This window comes from Oryzias latipes, chromosome 19 (assembly GCF_002234675.1).
Source record: "Oryzias latipes chromosome 19, ASM223467v1".
Lineage (NCBI taxonomy): Eukaryota > Metazoa > Chordata > Actinopteri > Beloniformes > Adrianichthyidae > Oryzias > Oryzias latipes.
Window position 1 is genome coordinate 19,885,790 of NC_019877.2, and position 20,035 is coordinate 19,905,824.

General features: G+C 39.6%; 1 protein-coding gene across 1 annotated transcript in view; it reads right to left on the bottom strand.

The window, feature by feature from the left end:
* Positions 1-20,035, bottom strand: part of LOC101166997 (corticotropin-releasing factor receptor 1) — a 107,892-nt gene that overhangs the window by 42,307 nt on the left and 45,550 nt on the right. Inside the window, exon 5 of the mRNA XM_023949582.1 lies at positions 3,185-3,270. Within this exon, the coding sequence (XP_023805350.1) occupies positions 3,185-3,270 (86 nt within the window). The remainder of the gene's footprint in view (positions 1-3,184; positions 3,271-20,035) is intronic.

Sequence of the window (20,035 nt, forward strand, 5' to 3'; positions counted from 1 at the left end):
TAAATCCAGAACCTCTCCTCGCAGAAAAAGCTCAGAATGACACAGCTCGGATGTTTCCTCACAGTTATATCTTTTTTCATTTCTCTCCGACTGGAGGAGTCTCGGCTCAGAGCTTCCAGGAGCACATCCAAAGGAAGACCCTTCAGCTGCATCTTCGGCTCTGTGCTCGGGTCCTGCAGGCAGAATCCCTCTTTGCTCTTAAGGCTAGACCTACATTTTCTCCTCCATGATCAAGCTGATTGCAAAACTAGGCTTTGCCGCTCTGATTAGTCCTTTTAGATGAGCTCACATGGAAAGTTAGTGTATATTTTTCATTCATTTTTTTTTGGTGTGTCACCTTTCGAATGAATCAGCAAAAACTGGAGGTAAACAAAGGGCGACAGAGATGTTTGTCATATTTGTGTTTGTTCACCTTGAAATGCAGCTGTTTTAAAAACTTAAACATGTGAATAATTTATGAATATTTTCAGACTTTTTTCATGAAAACTACTTCGGATTCCCTTATATGGGCATGGATTTGTTGTGCTGTGTAGTCACAAAGAAGAGAAATCACATAATTTCATTTAGTGAAATTTGACATAAATCTCTAAAAAATTTAATTGTTCTAAAAACCCCATTAAACCTGTATACATTTTTTTTGGAGTTTTCCATTATTTTTCTGGAACTTATACATAGCTAGGAACAAAAGCTGCAAAAACGTAAAAACACACATGTGATTAGAATGTTTTCTTACTGTGCTTTTGATTCTTAAATGGAAATTCACCATATTTGTCAGAACAGCATTATGTGAATCTGTTATGGTCAAAGCGTGTTTTATTCTGCAACGACATGTGACCCTTTCCCCCCTTTTTTTTAAAAAAAAAAAGGAAAGTAAGTGTCATTTGCTTCATTTATTTTATTTTCTTGTATGGATTTGTTTTTAATACGTTGGTATTGTGCCGTTAAATACTATCATTTACTAAAAGGAAATAGAAACATTTCAATAAATTAGTAATTTTATTTATTTATTTATTTTTGCATAACCAGGAGACCAAAATAACCAGATTGATCTTGTCAGGCTGTAGCCGTCATTGATTAACCCAGGAGAGGAATTTCCTAAGAAAAGGGAGTCAAATCGGCTTCATTCAATATATTCGTGTTTTTAACACGATGAATTGGAAAAAAAGTCACACAAATAGACTTCAGATAAAAGATTTAAAATAAAATAAAAAGACTAACATTTGAATTTGGCCTTTTTGTCACTTAACTTTATCAAACATGGTTCAACAGTTTGAAATAAATGAATGTGTTTGCATTAAACCTGATGAAACCTTCCTGTTTATATTATTAGCAGTATAATTACAGCTCCTTTATAACAGTTTAAAAGCCTTTTTATTTCCCCCAACAGTGTTGCAGCCTCGGGTCAGTGACAGGAAAACTCTGAAAACACAAATAGACTCAAGCTAATTGAGCTAATTAAAACAAAGACATGCGTATCGATCCGAACTGACAACAATCCCAATAAAAACTGCATTTGGTTCTGGAGAGATTATCCATTTAAAAGACTCAGTGAGCCACTGGTTTTCTATGAAAAACAAACAATAACACAAAAAAATCAATTTCAAACCGTTAAATATTTAAAATCCTCTGCAGGGACTGATGGAGTACAGTAATTATCACAGCGATGGGCTGAAAGTGGCTCGTTGTGTCGTTGCCATGTGATTCAGGGGGATTATTCGAGTCTATATACCCCAAGATTCAGGATGAGTTGATTGCATCATCTAAAAATATTCATAAATCGGTCTCAGCAGATGGTCAGGTCGAGCAAACATGTACAATCACATGTTTCCGTCGCGTAATGCCTCCTTTTACATCCAAATGCCTCTGATATCTAATTGTTCTGGTTTGATTTGGGTCAGAGTGTTCAGGCGGCGGCTCAGTCCCGATTAAAAACAGCACTCATCATAATCACAACACAAACAATACACGCAAACAAGCAAACAACTGTAACATGTGAATGGTTGGTAAACTGGAGCACAGCAGGACCACGCTCCAGGGAGCAGGAAAACTCTTGTTCCTGCCACGTCTTTTAAAAAATTTAGACATGAAGCGCTTTTTACACGCTCAAAAGGAAAAAGGAACTGCTGCTTGATAAGAAGATTTCAAGGTTCCACCTAAAAGCAGATCCGTAACCCGAGGCAGCGTAACACTGAAGCCTCATCGAAGAGCACGTCTGGAAAATTCACTGGGCTTTTGAAGCAGACTCCTGTAAGTGTGCCTTTAAGACCGCACTCGGGGAGAAACCAACCCAAGTGTTAGATTGCTGCTGGCTCAGCTCCTCGCCTTGCCTCTGCTTTGATGAATATTTTCTGTTTAAAAGATCATTGAGGTATTGCCATATTTCCTGCACTGTAGGGGGCACCATCAATGACTGGTCTGTTTTCAAACTCATGTCACACATAAGGCGAACCGAATCATAAATAACATTAAGTGAGCTAAAAATCCCTTACGTCAGTCACTTTATTAACTGCCTTCACAGCAACCATACCACTCTGACTGTTGTCCAGCTCGCCCTGTCCTGCTTGCTGCTGAACACCTGGACCAGGTGTGTCCATTCAATCAGAATGTGGAGACATCTGACTGTGGAACATCAGTCAGGGTGGTAGATCTCTAGGACCAGGAATGAGCAGCCCTGCTCTAGAACTTCTTTATAACACACTACACATTATCTCCGTTAGGGTTAGTGTATTCAGGATACCCATAAATCCCAACCTAGTTACTGTCACATAAAAATACACAGTCCAACAACTCCACATGTCAGCCATAGCACACTTACAATAACACCCAACCTTGTTTGCAACACGTAAAAAAAAGACTGTTACCCCTAAAAGGAATATTACCGTGACTATGCTTAATCCCAGCCTTGTTTGCAACACATAAAAACACTGATGCTACTTTAACTATGCAAACCTAAACCTTGTTGATAATGTAAAAAAAACACAAATCAGTGCCGCTACACACTAGCCTCGTTGCGTATTCACAAACACACCTTACAGACTGACATTTTGTCAGAGCGACATGTACTTCCAAAACTTGCTAAGCACAATCAGAATTGATTAATATGTGAGGATACACGGATTATAAAGCGCACTAAGGCACCTTACAGTGCTGCAAAATGGTGATCAGGACACAACGAAAGTCTTACCTCCTCGTGAAGGATGGCCTTACACATGGAGTAGTTTCCCTTCAGTGCCCAGGTGCCATTAGCCAGACATTTCCTATAAACATTATCTGTAAGAGAACAGAAGAAACACAACGTTCTTAGTTAAAGAGGAGACATTTTTTCTGTCATTTTCTGCTGAATTTGGCTTCTTGTTTGAAAAAAATACAGTTTCTGGGCTCCTGTCTGATCCGCCGTGGCGCTTTGACCTTTTCTGCTTTTGAGATTAATTGGGAGAGAAATCATTAGAGTTGGTCTCAAAGCTGTGATTTTTCACACATTTGATGTCAGCAGAGTCTGCCACTTTGGACAAAAGCTCTGTCACTATCTTCGTGACCGCCCTGTTTATCGATGAGTGACCCGCAATAAACCTGGATTCTGAGCCTCTTTGCTGATGTGTCAAGCTGTCAGAAGAAAATCTCTTTTGATTTGTCAAAATGGAGAAATGACTCAGTCAAACGTTATCAATCTAAATTTTCTTCACACTGCGTGAAGCAATGGCACCATAAAATAATAGATGAAAATTGTACATTTTAACCACATTTGCTGAAAAGCAAATTTATTTTCACTTTTAAAATATAAGAAAAATAAAAAAAATTCCTTTCTAGCTATAATATTAGGCTCCAATTTGACATAAAAGCAACTTTAGGGCCATTTCAGACACACTTCTGAGCAGCTCTGCCAGAGAGCAGGTGAGTGGCTCCAGCTGACAGTCTGTGAGCGAGCTGTTAAAGCACCAAGCCACAGGGGTTTCTGACAGTCCTGAAAGAACTGTCAATGTGCTCGGTAACCTTCATTTCCCAGCCTCTGATGCAGATAGAAACATCAAATAAAAGCATTCCAGAGCTTGAAAGGAACATTTTGGGGCTTTCGTTTCTTTTTCCTTCTTCTCAGAAGGTTGCGTTAAGTACCTTTGAGCAGGCGTTGTCTTAACTGTCTTGAGCAGCAATCAGAGCATCCTCAGAAACTGAAAGGACTGTAATGGAGGAGATGGGGGAAAGGAACTCAGATTTACCTCTACAGGGAAGCACTTTTCCTTTAAGTTTAAGATGGGTGACATTGAAGATGTTTAAAGTCCTTCTACGGCAGTTGTTTTAAAAAAAAAATGTTCCCAGTGGTGTTTTGATTATGATTTGGACCTTTTTAACCAAAATCCCACAAATTAAATGTCTTAAAAAGCTTTATTTCCTGTTTATCTGAAGCCACTGTTTCCAAAATCTCACCTACATTGGCGTGGCCATTGATGCTGAGCGGAGCAGCTCCACCCTTGCCAAGCCCTGTCTTGCATTAGTGTGGAGCTTGAAACCAGGGGGTCTTAAATGATACCGACTGACAGTTTCTATTCTCAAGGTTATTTTTAGCGAAACAGAAACGGGGAAAACATATTTTTGGTTCCAAATTGTCACTTTTGGAACAATGTGGTGAATGAAAAAGTGAATGTGTGAACCAGACTCTGCTGTTTAATACAATTACACACCAAAAAGAACTTTGATAAACTCATGAAAATGCTTTGAATTTAGGGCTGACCGAAATGAGGTATTAGTGATCATTATTGTGATGACGATATAACTTGCAATATCTGAACAAATAGCAAAACAACCAAAAACATAATTTCCGTTTCACTGCAGTTTAATTTAAACAAGAGTCAACATAACTTAAATTATACTCCTAATGAAACTAGTCTACATGGGAGACGAGCATCAAGCATAAAAGGGCTTCATCTGATTGGTCAAATGCATAAAAAGGATTTATTTGATTCGTTAAATACTTTAAGCTGCGATTGTTTTAGCACATTTAAAGTAACCATTTATTGCCATTTTTGCCGTCTTTTGCAATATGCACATTGCACAGCTTGATATCGCGATAACGATAAATATGCGATTCATCGTGTAATTATTTATTTCTGAATTAAAATCAATCCCCCCGTATTCGCGGGGGTTACGTTCCTCACCCCCCCCCGCGAATAACGTAAATCCGCGAACAATTGACGCTGTTTTAAAACTCCCAGAGCCAGTGGCTCTGCAGAGTCAGAACCTTTTTCTGCCGTTTGAGTTCATTTCCAGAAGCTGGAGATGATGCAGGGCGTTTGGATGGCATCTTAAACGCGTAACAATACTTTACAGTAAAGTACACAGTAAATCGTTTTTCAAATTTCGCGGAATGAGCGCTGTTCTGCGCCTCACGCTTGTGACGTCACGTCATCTGCGGCCACCCGCGAATGGGCGGGGCGCGAATATTAAACCACGGATGGGCGGGGGATTACTGTATTGGAATTCACAGAACTGATTTGATGCTAGCACACGCCGATTGAGCTTTTTACTTACAAAGCAAGTGACTATTAGCACGTAATTTCCCAAAAAAAGCGCCGCCAGTGCTGAACTTTTTTCTTGGCAGCACGGACCCAGAGGAAGGGTTACATTTAGGATTAAGGGTTATGTTTAAGCTGCGTTCACACCGACTCGATTAGCGAGGCAGAAGCGGCCAATTTCAGAGTTAGGTCAATGGTACAGATGCAATCTGAGGTCCAGTAGTGCGATTTGAACGACATGTGCAGTGCGGTCTGGCAACAGCGCGACTTCAGCGCAACATTTTTTGTGACTTCAGATTTGTTATTGCATTTGTTGTCATTCATAAGAAAAATGGATGTACATGTCAAAAATTCAAAAAACATGATTTTCACCTGACTTTAAAGAGACAAAATCTGTTTTCTGTTTTTATTTGTATAATTAAAAAGTGTTCAAAGCGTTCCCAGCGTGTTTTAATTATGGTTAAGCTGTTTTAAGCCCATTAAAACCTAAAACCTGTGTCATTTTCTTGGACATAGTTTCTGCAGACCGGCAGCGGTTAGCTACAAATTCACCTCTGAGTTGTGGGTGGGGCCACTGCTGGGGTGCAATATAGGCCCCCCCGCCCCTTCGTTAGGAGCTTTCTTTTTCCTTTTTTGCTTTTTTTTCTGTTACCTTACAGCTCCTCACACCCCCAACCTAACATTCGGAGTGCAGCAAAAATGGCGAGCTCCAGTGGTACAGTTTGGATCCAGATTCCAGCTCAGATGAGAAAAAACAAAGACGTTCATGGATCTAGCTGTCTGCAAGATGATTTACTATGTCACAAATAAGATCTTTTTCAAAGTACATTTTACAGTCTGCTCCTGATTCACAACAATAAAAAAAACATGCAATTTTTGCTTAATTTATTTTTCTCCATTATCAGAAAAAAGAGTATGTTAAAAACACCAAAAACACTTTTTTCATTTGAGTGGGTCTTTAAAGAAAATAATAGAATGGTTGAAAATTCAGACCAGGAAAGGCTGGTAGATCCTAAGCTATTGGGAGCAACACTTGGTTTGTTTTGCTTTCATACTGCACCGCACCAAAGTCTGGTCAGTGTAACCCTTATGCTGTCCTAGGCATTTTAACATTGGTAGTTGGGTCATCTAGACCCACTAGACCAGGGGTCGGGAACCTTTTTGGCCAAGAGAGCCATAAACGCCACATATTTTTAAATGTAATTTCGAAAGAGCCATACAATAATGTAGTGTCCCTTTCCCACACTGAGGCACGGAGACTTAACCTCTTTTAAGGTTCTTTATTCTGGTTACTGCAGACCGCAACAAACGCCGTACAATTAATTCAGCAGCTCCTGAATCTCTCCCGCTGAGATGAGAGCGCTTCTACCAACTTTATATTCTCTCACTGCCCATAGCTGAACCCCATTGGTCCAAACTACCTAACAACAGGCTGAGCGACAGAACTGAGAGCCAATCAGATCTCTGCTTGATGCGGTCAATGAACTCCAGAACTTTTAACGCGGCCCAACAGCAAAGTTAAACTCAGTCCGCGACAATATGTTTAATACTAAATATACAAGTGAATGTGTGCATTTGATGTAATTTCAACATTTTTAAAGTACAATAAGTCTGTGGATTCTTTTTAATAACATTGTTATTCTGTTGCTAATAAATGATGAGTATTTCTCGTGGTAGTTTTGCTGATGGTCTAGTCTGGTTGGTACGTGGTGAGTTTCTGCTTCATGCAGGCGTTGAGACTTTAAACGTGATCTTAGGTCTGAATGTTCTGTAGATGTGACAAAGACTGATCACATGCAGACGGGGAGCCAAACACACAGTCACACGCCGCAGTGAGTGACGGGCAGCGGGTTTTACGTTTTTACAATCCCTGCGCGGTTCACCTGCTACCTGTCCCCACAACACCTCAGCCCCACCCCCCTGCTTTCTTCCTCACACATCCCGTCCCCGCAACTGCGTGCTCTTTCTCAGAGACGGGAGCGCGCACTTTTAGGCACGGCAATTCACAGGTTTCCAGTTGGTACAAACTCTGTGAAATTATAGATAATTGTAAACTTATAGCGCTGGCGCAGATTTTTCTCTCCAAGCACCGCTACTACTGCGCGCCTCTGGCATCGCATCGCAGCCGAGAAGGACTGGTCTAATGAAAAAAAAAGTATAATTAAAGATTTGTCTGCGAGCCACATGTGATCATCAAAAGAGCCATATATGGCTCGCGAGCCATAGGTTCCCGACCCCTGCACTAGACAGTGCTCTGAACCTTTTTTCTTCAATGATTTGTGATCTTCACTGGTGTCCATAGATTACATGAAATCTTTCCACCTTTATCCACCTTTGTTATGGTAGGAAGAACACGTCAATGTAAGAGTGGGGTCATCTAGGAGCACAAGGGTTAACACAGGCATAATAGCTGCTTGTTTGGGGGCAGCATTGACCAAAACAAGACTGACAAAGAAAAAATGAAAACTTCAGGAAGGAGAAAACCCTGTTATCCTATTATTTTAGGAATAGTGTCTGCACTACCTCAAAACCTCGCCTTAACATCTGATCAGGTGGTCGTGAGCCTCTGTCCAGCACAGATTTAACTCATCTGATTGAAGTCACTCTGGGTTTTTCTGTGGTTGAGTATTTGCATTTGCATCAGGCGTGTTGGAGCTTTAAAAGAAGACATTTGCCATTTTTTCTTTTCCTGGTCATCTGATTTCGCACAATGGCCTTTTTTTTTGAAAGGTGCCAGACTCAGCAACTCTCTGTGAGACCTCCAGCACCAACCCAAACGCTCCAGATTAAAAAAGCCCTGGAGTAAATGTACCTCACAAAGATCTTTAAGGTCTTTCTCTTCATGCCTCCCTGTAAGTAAAATCTCTTGCAGTCAGGGAATGTGGTCGATTTAAAAATTCCTGTTTGTTGGTCGTCCTTCAGTCTGCAATGGTTACTAGTTCACCTATCCATCAGAAGTCTTTGCTTTGCCCATTAGGAGATCAAAAACACAAAACTTCAAGAGTTAAAAACAAATCTCAGAGTTTTTCCTTTCACTGCAAAAACAGGCCTCTTAGAAGTTAGTCACAAATTCTTACCCCATTGGCAGATATTCTTTATACATGTAAAGGACGCTAAAATTCCATTTGTTTTCTTTGGAAAAAAAAAAAAAGTCACATTGGGAAGGGAAGTGTGTGATGCAAACCCCTCCCCGGGTCTGATATAGAGACATATTTCAGGGCTTCATGGGTTGAGTCTGTTCCGGCATAATAACATAGGATATAAATCAAAACAGCTGGCTGCAACATAAAAAATTCACAACAGGTTTGAAGGGTCATTTCATCTTCAGATCAGGCTGTCAGTCAGCAGCGAGCATAAGTGTGCATGTGTGTGTGTGTGTGTCTGTGTGTGTGTTGGCCACTTTTATCACTCGCCCCACACCAGAACATTTCTCACTGAGCTGCTGCAGACAGGTGTGACCCTGATCGCCTGGCGGGTCATCCGATTGCTTTTCTGATGACAGCCGGCCTCTTTTTCTTCAGGAACGGTCGAGGAGATTAAGGATTTGAATGCAACATCCCGAAATAATGTAACCTCGCTGGTTTTCCTCCAAGCGCTAAAGCAAAAGCTGTTTTTTTAAAAACCTGTTCACTTCAAAGATGAAACTTGGCACACAAAGTGGCCTCAGGGGTGGAATGAATCATCAACTTCATCGATTAATTGATTTACCCTCTTCTATCCAACTAGATCGATTTGTCTGAGGTAAATTTTTAATCAAATCAACCACTATAAAATCATTTCAAAATGAAATAAATTGATTACATCGAAACAAGAAAATAGCATTTGGATTTATTTTACTATAGTGTAATAATGACTAAGTGATTCACCTGCACTGTTCAGTAGCAGGTATTTATCCAGAGTCACACTGGTTGAATTTGTGGCTAAAGATGTCCTGGATCCATTTTAGGTCAGTGAATCGTATCAAATCAGACTATGATTCGACTATGAATTGTATCGTCAAAAACAGATTATGCTACGAATCAAATTGTTGTTAAGGTGAACTCTTACACCACTACATGCTCATCAAACACGACTCCCTCAGGTGTAGGCCGAAGTCCCTGAACGCCTCTTTAATAAGCAGACATGATGGGGCTGATATAGAAGGAAATTGGGTTGCCTGAGGGCATTAATGTGAAATGAGCTTGGTAAAAAATAGCAGGTTGACAGTGTAAAGGGACTGTCATCCCCAATCAAGATTACCAAGCTTTTGATATTCCCAAAAGCACATATGCAATATCCTAGAGAGCTTTAGGATCCGCCTCTGGAGAATAATGTCAAAGTAAGAGGCTGAGACTGACGTCCGGGACCGAAGTGACCAAAAACAACACTCATAATTCATGAAGGATACTCTGAAGAGTCTTTTCAAGTCATCTCTATTTCAGATGGTTTTTTTTAAATACGCATCTGTATTCCTCCAAAGTAGTAACATCCACAAACCAATCTCTTTTAAGAGTAAAAATTGTCTTTCACTTAGAACACGCCGACATCCCATGACCGCACAGCGTCCCTCCGGGCTCTTTCTCTCACTTACGCAGCAATATTGTTAGCGTCAAGGTAATAAAGTGACTGCGTTGATGGGTTTGAAAACAAAGGAAATGTAGAGAAGAGCAAACATGGGCAGACAGGAGTTATGCAGAGCCAGGAGCTGCTTTCAAATAAAGCAGAGGGACCTTGAAATGAAGACTTCCTGGCTCCAGGTTGCCGGACTGATTTATGGGTGTAAAAAGCTCTCCAGTAAATTCCCAAACACTAAACATGTATGTGTGTGTGTGTGGGGGGGGGGGGGGGGGGGGGGGGGGTCTGACCCCTCTGTCTTTGACATTGTTTGACACTTTTCATAAGAGGAAGTGAAAGGACTTTACAGCACATGCTAATGAAGACAAGTCTTTTTCTTTCTTTTTTCTTTTTTTAAGGTTAAACTTTTAGTTTGTTTCCATTTTTCAGTGTCGAAGTGTCACAAAGCAAAGTAGGGGACACAGAAAGCACAGTATTTTTACATTTCTAAAGCTCTTCAGAACCATATATATAAAAAAAATAAAACATTTTGCAAAAATAAAAAAGCTTAGAAAGAAGCTAAAGGAAAATCAGTTTCCTTCTGACTCACTTTTTTCTCATTCACTCAGAAGTTAAGCCACTGTGTGAAAAGCTATTTATAGAAAGCAAAAACTACAAAGAAAGAATTAAAGCAGAAACTGATAATTGTTCTTTTTGAAACAGTGAGTCTTTGCCAAACCTGCTAATGCCTTTTTTTCATGTCTCTTACTGTGAGCTCTCATTTATTTAGCAAACAGAAAGCCAAAATACTGTCACTGCTTCTCTGAGAGTTTTAAGGGGACCAGGAGCTGCCAACTATCTGCCCTTGATCATTTCACCTTCAGAGGGGGAGGGACCAATGAAAAAAGCAAAAGTTTGCTTCTCTCAAGAAAGTTGGGAGTTTCCTTTACATGACGCCATCAGCAGTGCTCTCAAAGACAAATGTCTGACTCATTTTGCAGATGGTTTCAAACTCATGTAATTTGAAGCTCCGCAATCTACAGAGACAAAGATGCTACAGTATGCATAATGTACTTCACGGTCTGGATAAACAAAAGAGAAATGTCAACAAGAGGCACATCTCAAGTCCAAAAGGGCCGTTTTTCACTTTAAATTGAAAAATTAAGAAGGGAAAAGTGAAAAAAAACCCAGTAAGTTCTGTTTGTAGGGGGTTACACGAAACCTTTTCTATCCAAAAGCAACACTAAGACACAATGAGGTTCAGAAAACACCAAACTTTTGTATTACCAGCCTGATTTCAGCAGCAACACCTCAACCCAATATTAAACACAGTGGTGGAAGTGAGATGATATGGGCATGTACTGTTTCAAATTCATTCCAGAATAAGCCAACAGTTCCAGTGTTACAGCAAAATACATTTTCTCATGAATGTACAAGAATCATATTATTGGCATTTTTTTATATACTGTATTTAAGTTTAGAACAAGCACATGTGTAGTAATCATAGTGGGAGCCACAAGGCTTGTCATTCATGTCCAGATCAGAAAGAAAAAGCAACAGCAGCAAAAAATGAGAAAGCTGTTAGGTGATGGAAACAGTCAGAAAACTGTAAAAAAAAAAAAAAAAACGAGAACTCCCATAAGAAAAGTAGTTATTCCTAAGAAAGTTTTTTTTTTTGTTATTGCTAAAATGCATAGAATAAAATGAGGTTAGCCACAGTATGTTTTATCCTGATAACCTGATTACCGCTGAGGCACATCAAGAAACAGTTGACAGGGTAAAAGGTTTTGGTGTCACCAGTAGAAGAGGTTCAGAACTCCAACAAGCTGAGACTCTACAGCTTCAGCTTTAAACCAGCTGTGCATGAGTGAAGCACATTGAACCCTCAATGAAGCATTACAATGTACAAAAGAATGGAGCAAAACATTTCTGCAAGAAAGCTGAAGAAGTCGAAAAATGATCTCCAGCTCTTTCTGGTGAATCTTGGCTAGAGCGCGTTTTAACGTCTTTCAAAAGGTCTGACGGAATCCGTATGGGACATGTAGGAGAAGTCTGAGAACCAATCTGAGATGTTGGTGGACTTCAGGCCCACGGGCAGCTCCTTAGTATGCACAGGCGGGACTCTCAGAACAGGCAAAGGAACAAAATCACAACAGCTCATCAAAGAAAATGCAGGTTCAGATTCAATCATAAACTCAACAAATCTGCAAATAAGTCAACAGATGATTTTCTTTCCTGTGGATTAGTTTCAAAAGGTCAGCTGAAATGAAACCAATCAGTCACTCTGACAAAAATCTGGTCCTCACGGCTAAAAAAATGTAAACAAACAGCCTAAAAAAAAGAAGAAACAGAGAAAATGGAACAAAAAATGTAATCAAACAAATTTCAGCTAAGATACTTTCTACACAAAATGTTCCATCTGTCCCATATTGCTGTCCCAGTGAGGCACAGATAGAACAATTTGTGTTTTGATCAAATTTGTACAATTAAAGTTCATATAAACTCCATAAAAATTTTGTTTTTGGTGTTTATTTCTTGTTTTTCTGATGATGTAGGACATGTATAAAGAAAAGTTTAAAATAGCTTTTCTTCTATTTCTTTATCAAAATCGTTATGGATCACAATCAGACAAAAATATCTTGTTTGAGAAAAATAGTATTTGTGATGTAAAAAATACAATTAGCGGTCCACAAGCTCTCTGCTCCGCTCCATTCTGATGCATCCACTGATGATGCAGACAAAATGATCCATGTACGTCTTTGTTTTCCACTTCTGAGCAGGAATCTCCAATATTGCTCGCCATTTTTGTTACCCTTTTATGTTAGGTCGGGGGTGTGAGGGGGTGTAAGCCAGCAGGAAAGTGTGAAGACTGAGAGCTCTCAGTTACGGGTGACGGGGTTTCCCCGTCCCAACAGTCCCGCCCACAACGCCGAGACGAATTTCCAATGAACGTTTGCTGTTTCGCAGAAACTATGTCTAGAAAATGACAGTATTTTTTTTGTTATTATGTATAATTGTAATTAAAAGACCACTGGGAATTCACAACAGATCTAAGGATGACAGGAGTGGGATTTTAAGCAGCTCTTCATCTGAATTAAACTATAAATTTTAAAGCCCATAATTTAGAGTGAAAATAAAGCTGTGCATTGAACAATACAGATAAATCAAAGGAAAAACGTGTTTTACTTAGTTGCATCTGTCAAAGGTGCCAAATAATGCATCACTTCTTTTCATTTCAACAGTCTCTGCCAGAATATAAAAGAAAAAAAAAACGTAGGAATAGATGCAATTTGCGTTTTTATGTCTAACTTTAGCACGTCTGACAGTAAGGTGTTAACTGAAATAACTTTAAGCAAAACTAGCTGCGATCATTTTTGCCAGGTAGAGGCGCCGACACCACCAAAGGTCATCACAGAAAGCACCTTTTCTGTAAATGCTTCCTGGAATCCTTGGGGCAAAAATTGTCAAAACAGATCGAGTATTCAGCATTCCAGATTTGAAAACCTCTGGAAGAGTTAAAGGCAAAGATGAAACCCGTCACTGTAAATAACATTTATAGTAAAAAAAACCTCTCACACACACACTTATCTCTGGCTCCCTTCTCCCTCTACAGCTGCCCTGCTCGGAGGCCTCACCTCCGCCTGTACTCTATTATTGTCTATTGTCAGCCCAGACACTGCGTAAACCAACTATGCACTGCAATATCCTGAGTACTCCCCTTTTGCACTGGTGTCACCTCAAGCATGACAGATGTCAGACCAATTATCAATGGCAGACTGCTTCGTTTGTTCTGTTTGTTTCTGATCTCGCTGTCTGTGGCCAAAGGCATCTCCTCTTCAGGTTCCCCACATGTCTTATTTGCCAGGGTTTAATTACAAGCTATTAACTCTTAACCTCTTTCTTTTTTTATTTCTTTGGTTGATTTGTTTTTGTAAACATTCTCCCTTATTAAAATTCTTCGGTCAACCTTTTTACACAACTCTGCTTCAGATTTTTTAGGTGTTTTGAACTTTATGGTTGAGGTCTGCTTTTCTCATACATGACATACATGTATGAGAAGATCATGCTTCTGCTGTAGAAACTGTAGTTTGGGCTCAGTTTTAGATGTAAAACAGACTAGATTGTAGACATCTTAGGTTCTTCTTTTGTCAGACACGGTTGGGTTTTTTCATGTATGTGAAAAAATACAACCGTGTCTGATAAAAGAAGAACCTAAGATGTCAGTTATCGATACAGTCCCTTGAACTTCATCGAACTAAGACTAGATTATATTTAGATTAAAATGTTAATGTTACAAGATTTAGATCCAAGTACAAATACAAGTATAAAGACAATATAAACCAAAAAATGTACAAAGAAAAAAATGGTTCCCTTCTACCTCTGTGATACAAAGTTTGGTTTATAAATACAGTACAGACCAAAAGTTTGGACAAACCTTCTCATTCAAAGGATTGAACTGTAGAATGAACTGTGGAAATCTCTCTGTTTCTCACTGCTGTTCTATGCTCAGGTAACTCTGTGCACATTTTCCTCCTGCAAATTATACAAATTCAATACTGCAGAATGATGGCTGTTTGTTTCTCCCCCCCTTGACATTGGCTGTCAATTTATCAAGTAGTTCAGATTAGCAGAACCTAATAAACACATGAACGCCTCTGAAAGCAATAAGAGCTTATTTGGTTTATCCATTTCAGATTAAGCAGAGAGGCTGTACTTACCCTATTTCAAGACCCATAAGAACCTGTTGAAATGCAGGATTCAGATGATTAACGTTCCTCATTTTCTCCACATGTGAAATCTGTACAGCATCCATACAGATAAATTAACCATCTTGTAAAACAGAGCTTGTTAGCCCGTATTTCATGATCTGAGCCAGTAAAACCTCTATACTTGTTTTCTGCAGCTTCTTAACCCTTGTGCTATCCTAGGCACTTTAATATTGGGTGTGGGGTCATCTAGACCCCACAAGACAGTGCGCTTAACCTTTTTTTCTTCAATGATATGTGATCTTCACTGATGCCCATGGATTACATGGAATCCTCTTCACCTTTATCCACCTTTGTCATGGTAGGGATAACAGGTCAATGTAAGGATCGGGTCATCTGGACCCCATAGGATAGCACAAGGGTTATTTATGCTACATTCCTGTAATAGAGGGAGTCCTATAAAATAGTTCAGACTAAAAGTAGGCACCAAACAGTGGCAGCGGTACTATTCTTGGGATTACTATTTGTTTTTACAAGGTAAAACCTTTAGCTGTCCAGCTCTAATTTGTGGGAGAACCTTGTTTCATGCCTTCACTTTTGTAAAAATCCTGTCAACACTTCTCACAGCTCACTACTAAACACAGTTCAACCCAGGCAGGCTCAATATCAATGTTACCTAAGATGCAAAAACAGATTAAAAAGTACTTCTCTGTGAATCACCAGATGCATATTAATTGACTATGAAATTGTGCAAATTTGACTTACGAAAAGAAATTTGCTTTGTGGAAACACGTCAATTTAGAAAAAACTCGCATTTGTCAAAAGTCAGTTTTTGCTTGGTGGTGGTAAAAAGAAAAACAATAATTGGATTAAATTTATCTGCTCAAAGCGCTTACAATGTGGCCATTATTCATTTACTCCTCATTCATACTTTGTGATGGTAACTACTAATGTAGCCTCAGCTGCCAGGACCAGGACATTCATTGGCCGACCGGCTACCAGAGCCACCACCGCCCCGAATACCCGATAAATGCCGCCCCGGTTTTTGAAGTGTATCAAAATTGACATATATCGCAAAACTGCAATGGAAACACTTTAAAAGAATTTGATGGATCCATTTTCTCAACCCGCTTGGGCCACAGGGTTGCCGGAGACTGTCCTGGCTACTGTAGGGCGGAGGAGGGACACACCCTGGGCCAGCCTGTTGCAGGGCACATGAGGCTGGAGCGATCGCACTGGCTAGGCTGGGCGGCCCCTGGGCGGCTGGCTGAGCAGCAGAGAGAGAGAGCTGCCTGCTCGGGCCAACAGCATAACTGCAGCTATCACGCTTGCTGCGCCGGCATAGGCGAATGTGTAGCGGTGTCCGACTGTGTGTTTTTACATGTTACTAACAATGTTGTGAGTTAGTGTAGTCACAGTAACGTTTGTTTTCGGGGTATCTGTCTCATTTTTGTGTCGCAAACAAGGTTGGGAGTTAAAGGTAGTGTGAATACGATAACATGGCTAATGCTTCTAACGTGTCTAACCTGTAGCGTGTTCCAGAGTTACTGTGAATGCAGTGAATAAAGTCTTTTGTCATGCTTAACGTGTGCTATCGGTCGGTGCGCCTGTTATATGACATACGTTTGAAAATAGACTGGCCATTGACGGCACGCCTATAGTTTGGAAAACACAGAATATGCCATTTAGCATTTGTTGCAGAAGGCAGGTCTCTAGAAAGAAACTCAACTCAACTATTTGTAACAACCTTACCTACAAAGATAAAAGCCCAGTTTGGAATATTATCATTAAGAATGCTGCAGAGTGAATCTTTCCTCCTTACATCACGCAATTGTGAAGTTTTCTCTCCCCCACTGAAGCTGGCATGATGTCATATGATTTATGTATTGGGGAGAAGGGCATTTGCATTAAGACTGAGATGTTTGGCTTCAAGCCAAATGAGATTCATCAGCTTCTGTGGGCTCGGTGTGGAGGAATCCGCTGTTTTCATGTGTGGATTCATCATTTTAAAGAATTCCCTGCAGAATGCAGAGTAGAAGTGAAAGCCGAAAGCTCTCAAAGTCAACACCAGCCCCATTAGATTGGACCTTGTAGGCGCTGGCTGGTGTCTTTTCTCCCTTCAGACACAGCTGTGAGTCTCTATATCCAACCTCCAAGCTAAGCTTAAATAATTATGTTGTTGACTTTAACTCCAAGCAGATCTGAGCATGGTTATGAGTTTCACAAATCACTTCAGTTAAATCAGCAGGTTTCTCTCAATACTGAACCCCCTTTTTATGAAAAGTAATTGAATTTTAGGGTAATTGGAGTAAATTTGATTAGTTCTAACGAGGGAAATTCAGCTTGTTTCTTGGAAAACAAGACTTCATCAATGCTTCTCTGCTGCATCATGCCCTGTTGAGACTGTGGATGTGCCACCACATCTTTATTAATATTCTCCTGCAGCTCTCTCAGGTTGTAACCCACCGACAAAAAGAGCTTGTCAAGCTCTTTTTGGATGTCCCTAAAAATAACTGCTAAATTTGTGTGAAGACGGCTGCCAAACTGGAATCCAGCCAGGAGTTTTAATTGTGGCAGACGGAATTTTCTCTGAAGCTCTGTAGACAGCTAACACTGGACATCATTGTTTGGAGACCTGCACGCTTCACATTACACACAGTATCAGCTTAGAACTTTGCTATGCAATCATCTATTCTTCTTCTTACCAATGTGCAGCCAGTTTGAACCAGGTGCTAAATCCTGCCTGCAGAAAACAGGAGCTGTGGTTATGTGGCCACAAAAACACAGAATATATTTTTCAAACGTTTTTTTTAATTTATTTTTTCCAAAAAAGGAAGCAAACACCCTGTTTGGCAACAAAGGTTGTCACAGACAAACAGTCTCCTTCGTGGCTGGAAACATGTGGAAAAGTGGCAGCAACTGTAAAACTCTCACAAGGAAACAGGCTGACCCAAATGTAGTCACAGTGGCTCAGTGTTACACTACACCCAATCAATGACAACAGCTAAGAAGCATCTTCCTCCTCTGTGCATTTAGAGCAGGGGTCTAATTAAAGCCAGCCTTGGCAGGGGAGGAAAAAAAACATGTTATTTGCACTAATTGAGAGCAAACTGCTGTGTTTCTTGTGCAAATGTGAAGCAAAACAAGCTGGTAAAAATCCAAGCTGTTTCTATATGTGTGAGTGTGGGTCTGATCTCAAAAAGCAGCAAGAATAATTGAACAATTATCCCCACAAAGAGTCAACAAAGCCAGGACAAAAACAACAACGTAGAACACATGTGAGGTAAACTTGAAAACCCAACAACAATTTCAAAACTAATGTTTGAAAAAGGTTTGGTTACTTACATTGTATCTGTTGACATTAAATGTTTCAACAGTTCAGTTTAGCTCCTGGCGTAAAAAACCTTTTCATTACATACAAATGAGTTGTTTTCCGTGACTTTTATTAGTTATGGGATTCCTCAAGGCTCTGTTCTAGGGCCCATGTGGTTCTCTCTTTAAAAAACGCCATACTCTAATATTTAAGAAATGTTTTTGAGCTTTGATGATAAATTAAAGTTTTTTTTAAACTATTATTTGAAAAAAAAAAAAAAAACAGGAACCCCAGTTCAGGCTTTAGTTAAAAGATTTCAAGTTTTGTATTTCGAATCTAATTGTAATTCTACTTTTTGGAAACTTCTCTGCAGTGCTAGCAGAGCCAAGCTTTGACGTTTTGCCGCTTTTTCTTTCCAACTGGAATAAAGAAAATCATGAACAAAAAACTGGCTAGCTGTTTATTGCCAAAATACGTTAACATTTTTTGGATTATTTTCACATTATAGTTAAAATTTCAGATTTACATTTGGGTAAAATTATTTTTTTAAAAACTATATGCAGAAGAATCCAAAATTCTAGGTCGCTCTCTTTAGTTTTTTTTCATGCTTTGCTTCTGTGTTTAAAAACATATTGTTGTTATTCCTATTTGTGCATTAAACTGCCATTTTTTCCTGTATATAGAATGAGTTTATTTTCAGAAATGTTATAGGTTTAGTTAATTAAAATAAAGTACAAAGTTGTTAACCTACATTTTCTTATTTTTTTCTTTTAATTTGAAAAATGAATTCTAGTAAAACATTTTCATTATTAAGGGGAATCAATTTTCCCCAGAACAGAGATGCGTTTTTACACCTTTTCTGCAACAACACATGCAACAAAACCTTCCACTCTTTTAAAACGATGCACTTTCGGCAGTATTAATGATTTCGACCTGTACAGTATACCACTGTCCCAGGTGGAAGCAGATAAAACGTTATGAATAGCATGTGTCAGGCAAACGTGTGCACGCGCCTGATGTTTCAGCGCTGGTTGAAGATAACACCCTTCAACTGTCTCGCCTTTGAAAAAGAAAATGATCTTATTGACAAATGTGGTTGTATATTTAGATTCATTACCTAGAATGTTGGTTGACCTGTGGTAAAAAAATTAAAGCGCAGCTTGTCAACCACCTCAATCGGGGAAGTGAGCGGCTCTTTATTCTTTGAGCAAGTGTGTTTTGTTATCGGCAGAGCAGGCGTCTAACACCAAAGGATAATTCCTGATGACATGTGACAGACTCCATTCAGCGAGGCTCTGTGAAAAACAACATGGTAACCTCCAGCAAATAGACACTACTCTCAGTGTTGACACCTACGACTGTTGAGATATTTGGATTTTGACAGAAGTTGCGGTTTCTGGCAGCAGCTGGGTTTGTGGCTCCTGATTTTCTTTTTACCACAGTGTAATCTTGACTTCCACATCTGATTCAACAGCATTTAAGAAACAATTACCGTGAAAGGGAGATTCATCTGGAAGCTTAATTGCTTATTATAAGCATCTAATGTCGTTCTATCTCTTGCAAATCCCGAGTATCCTGCTTAATTAAACAGAGCCGAGTAATTATTTATGATTAAAAGTCTGAATCGCTTAAAAGCAGCCAGCAAACAGCTCAGTCAGTGTGTCAGGATTGTCATACTAAAATGTCAAACACACGATTAAGGCCAGAATCTATTTCTCCATAAATATAGCGAGAGATATGTCTGTTTTAGAATATTATCATGCTGCCTCAGAGCTCCTGAGCAAGTCCACTTTTAGGCTGTTGGCATTTTTCCAAACGACCTCAGTGTGTTACTTAAAAAAACTCCAAAAAGGACTTCGCTAGTGACATGCTGGCACTGTATCAAGCTGCAAATTAGACTGGTTAAACCCATTTCATACATCTTGCATGGATTCATAAACGAGTGCATCCCTTTTGCCTGTTTTCCCTTGTGGTGC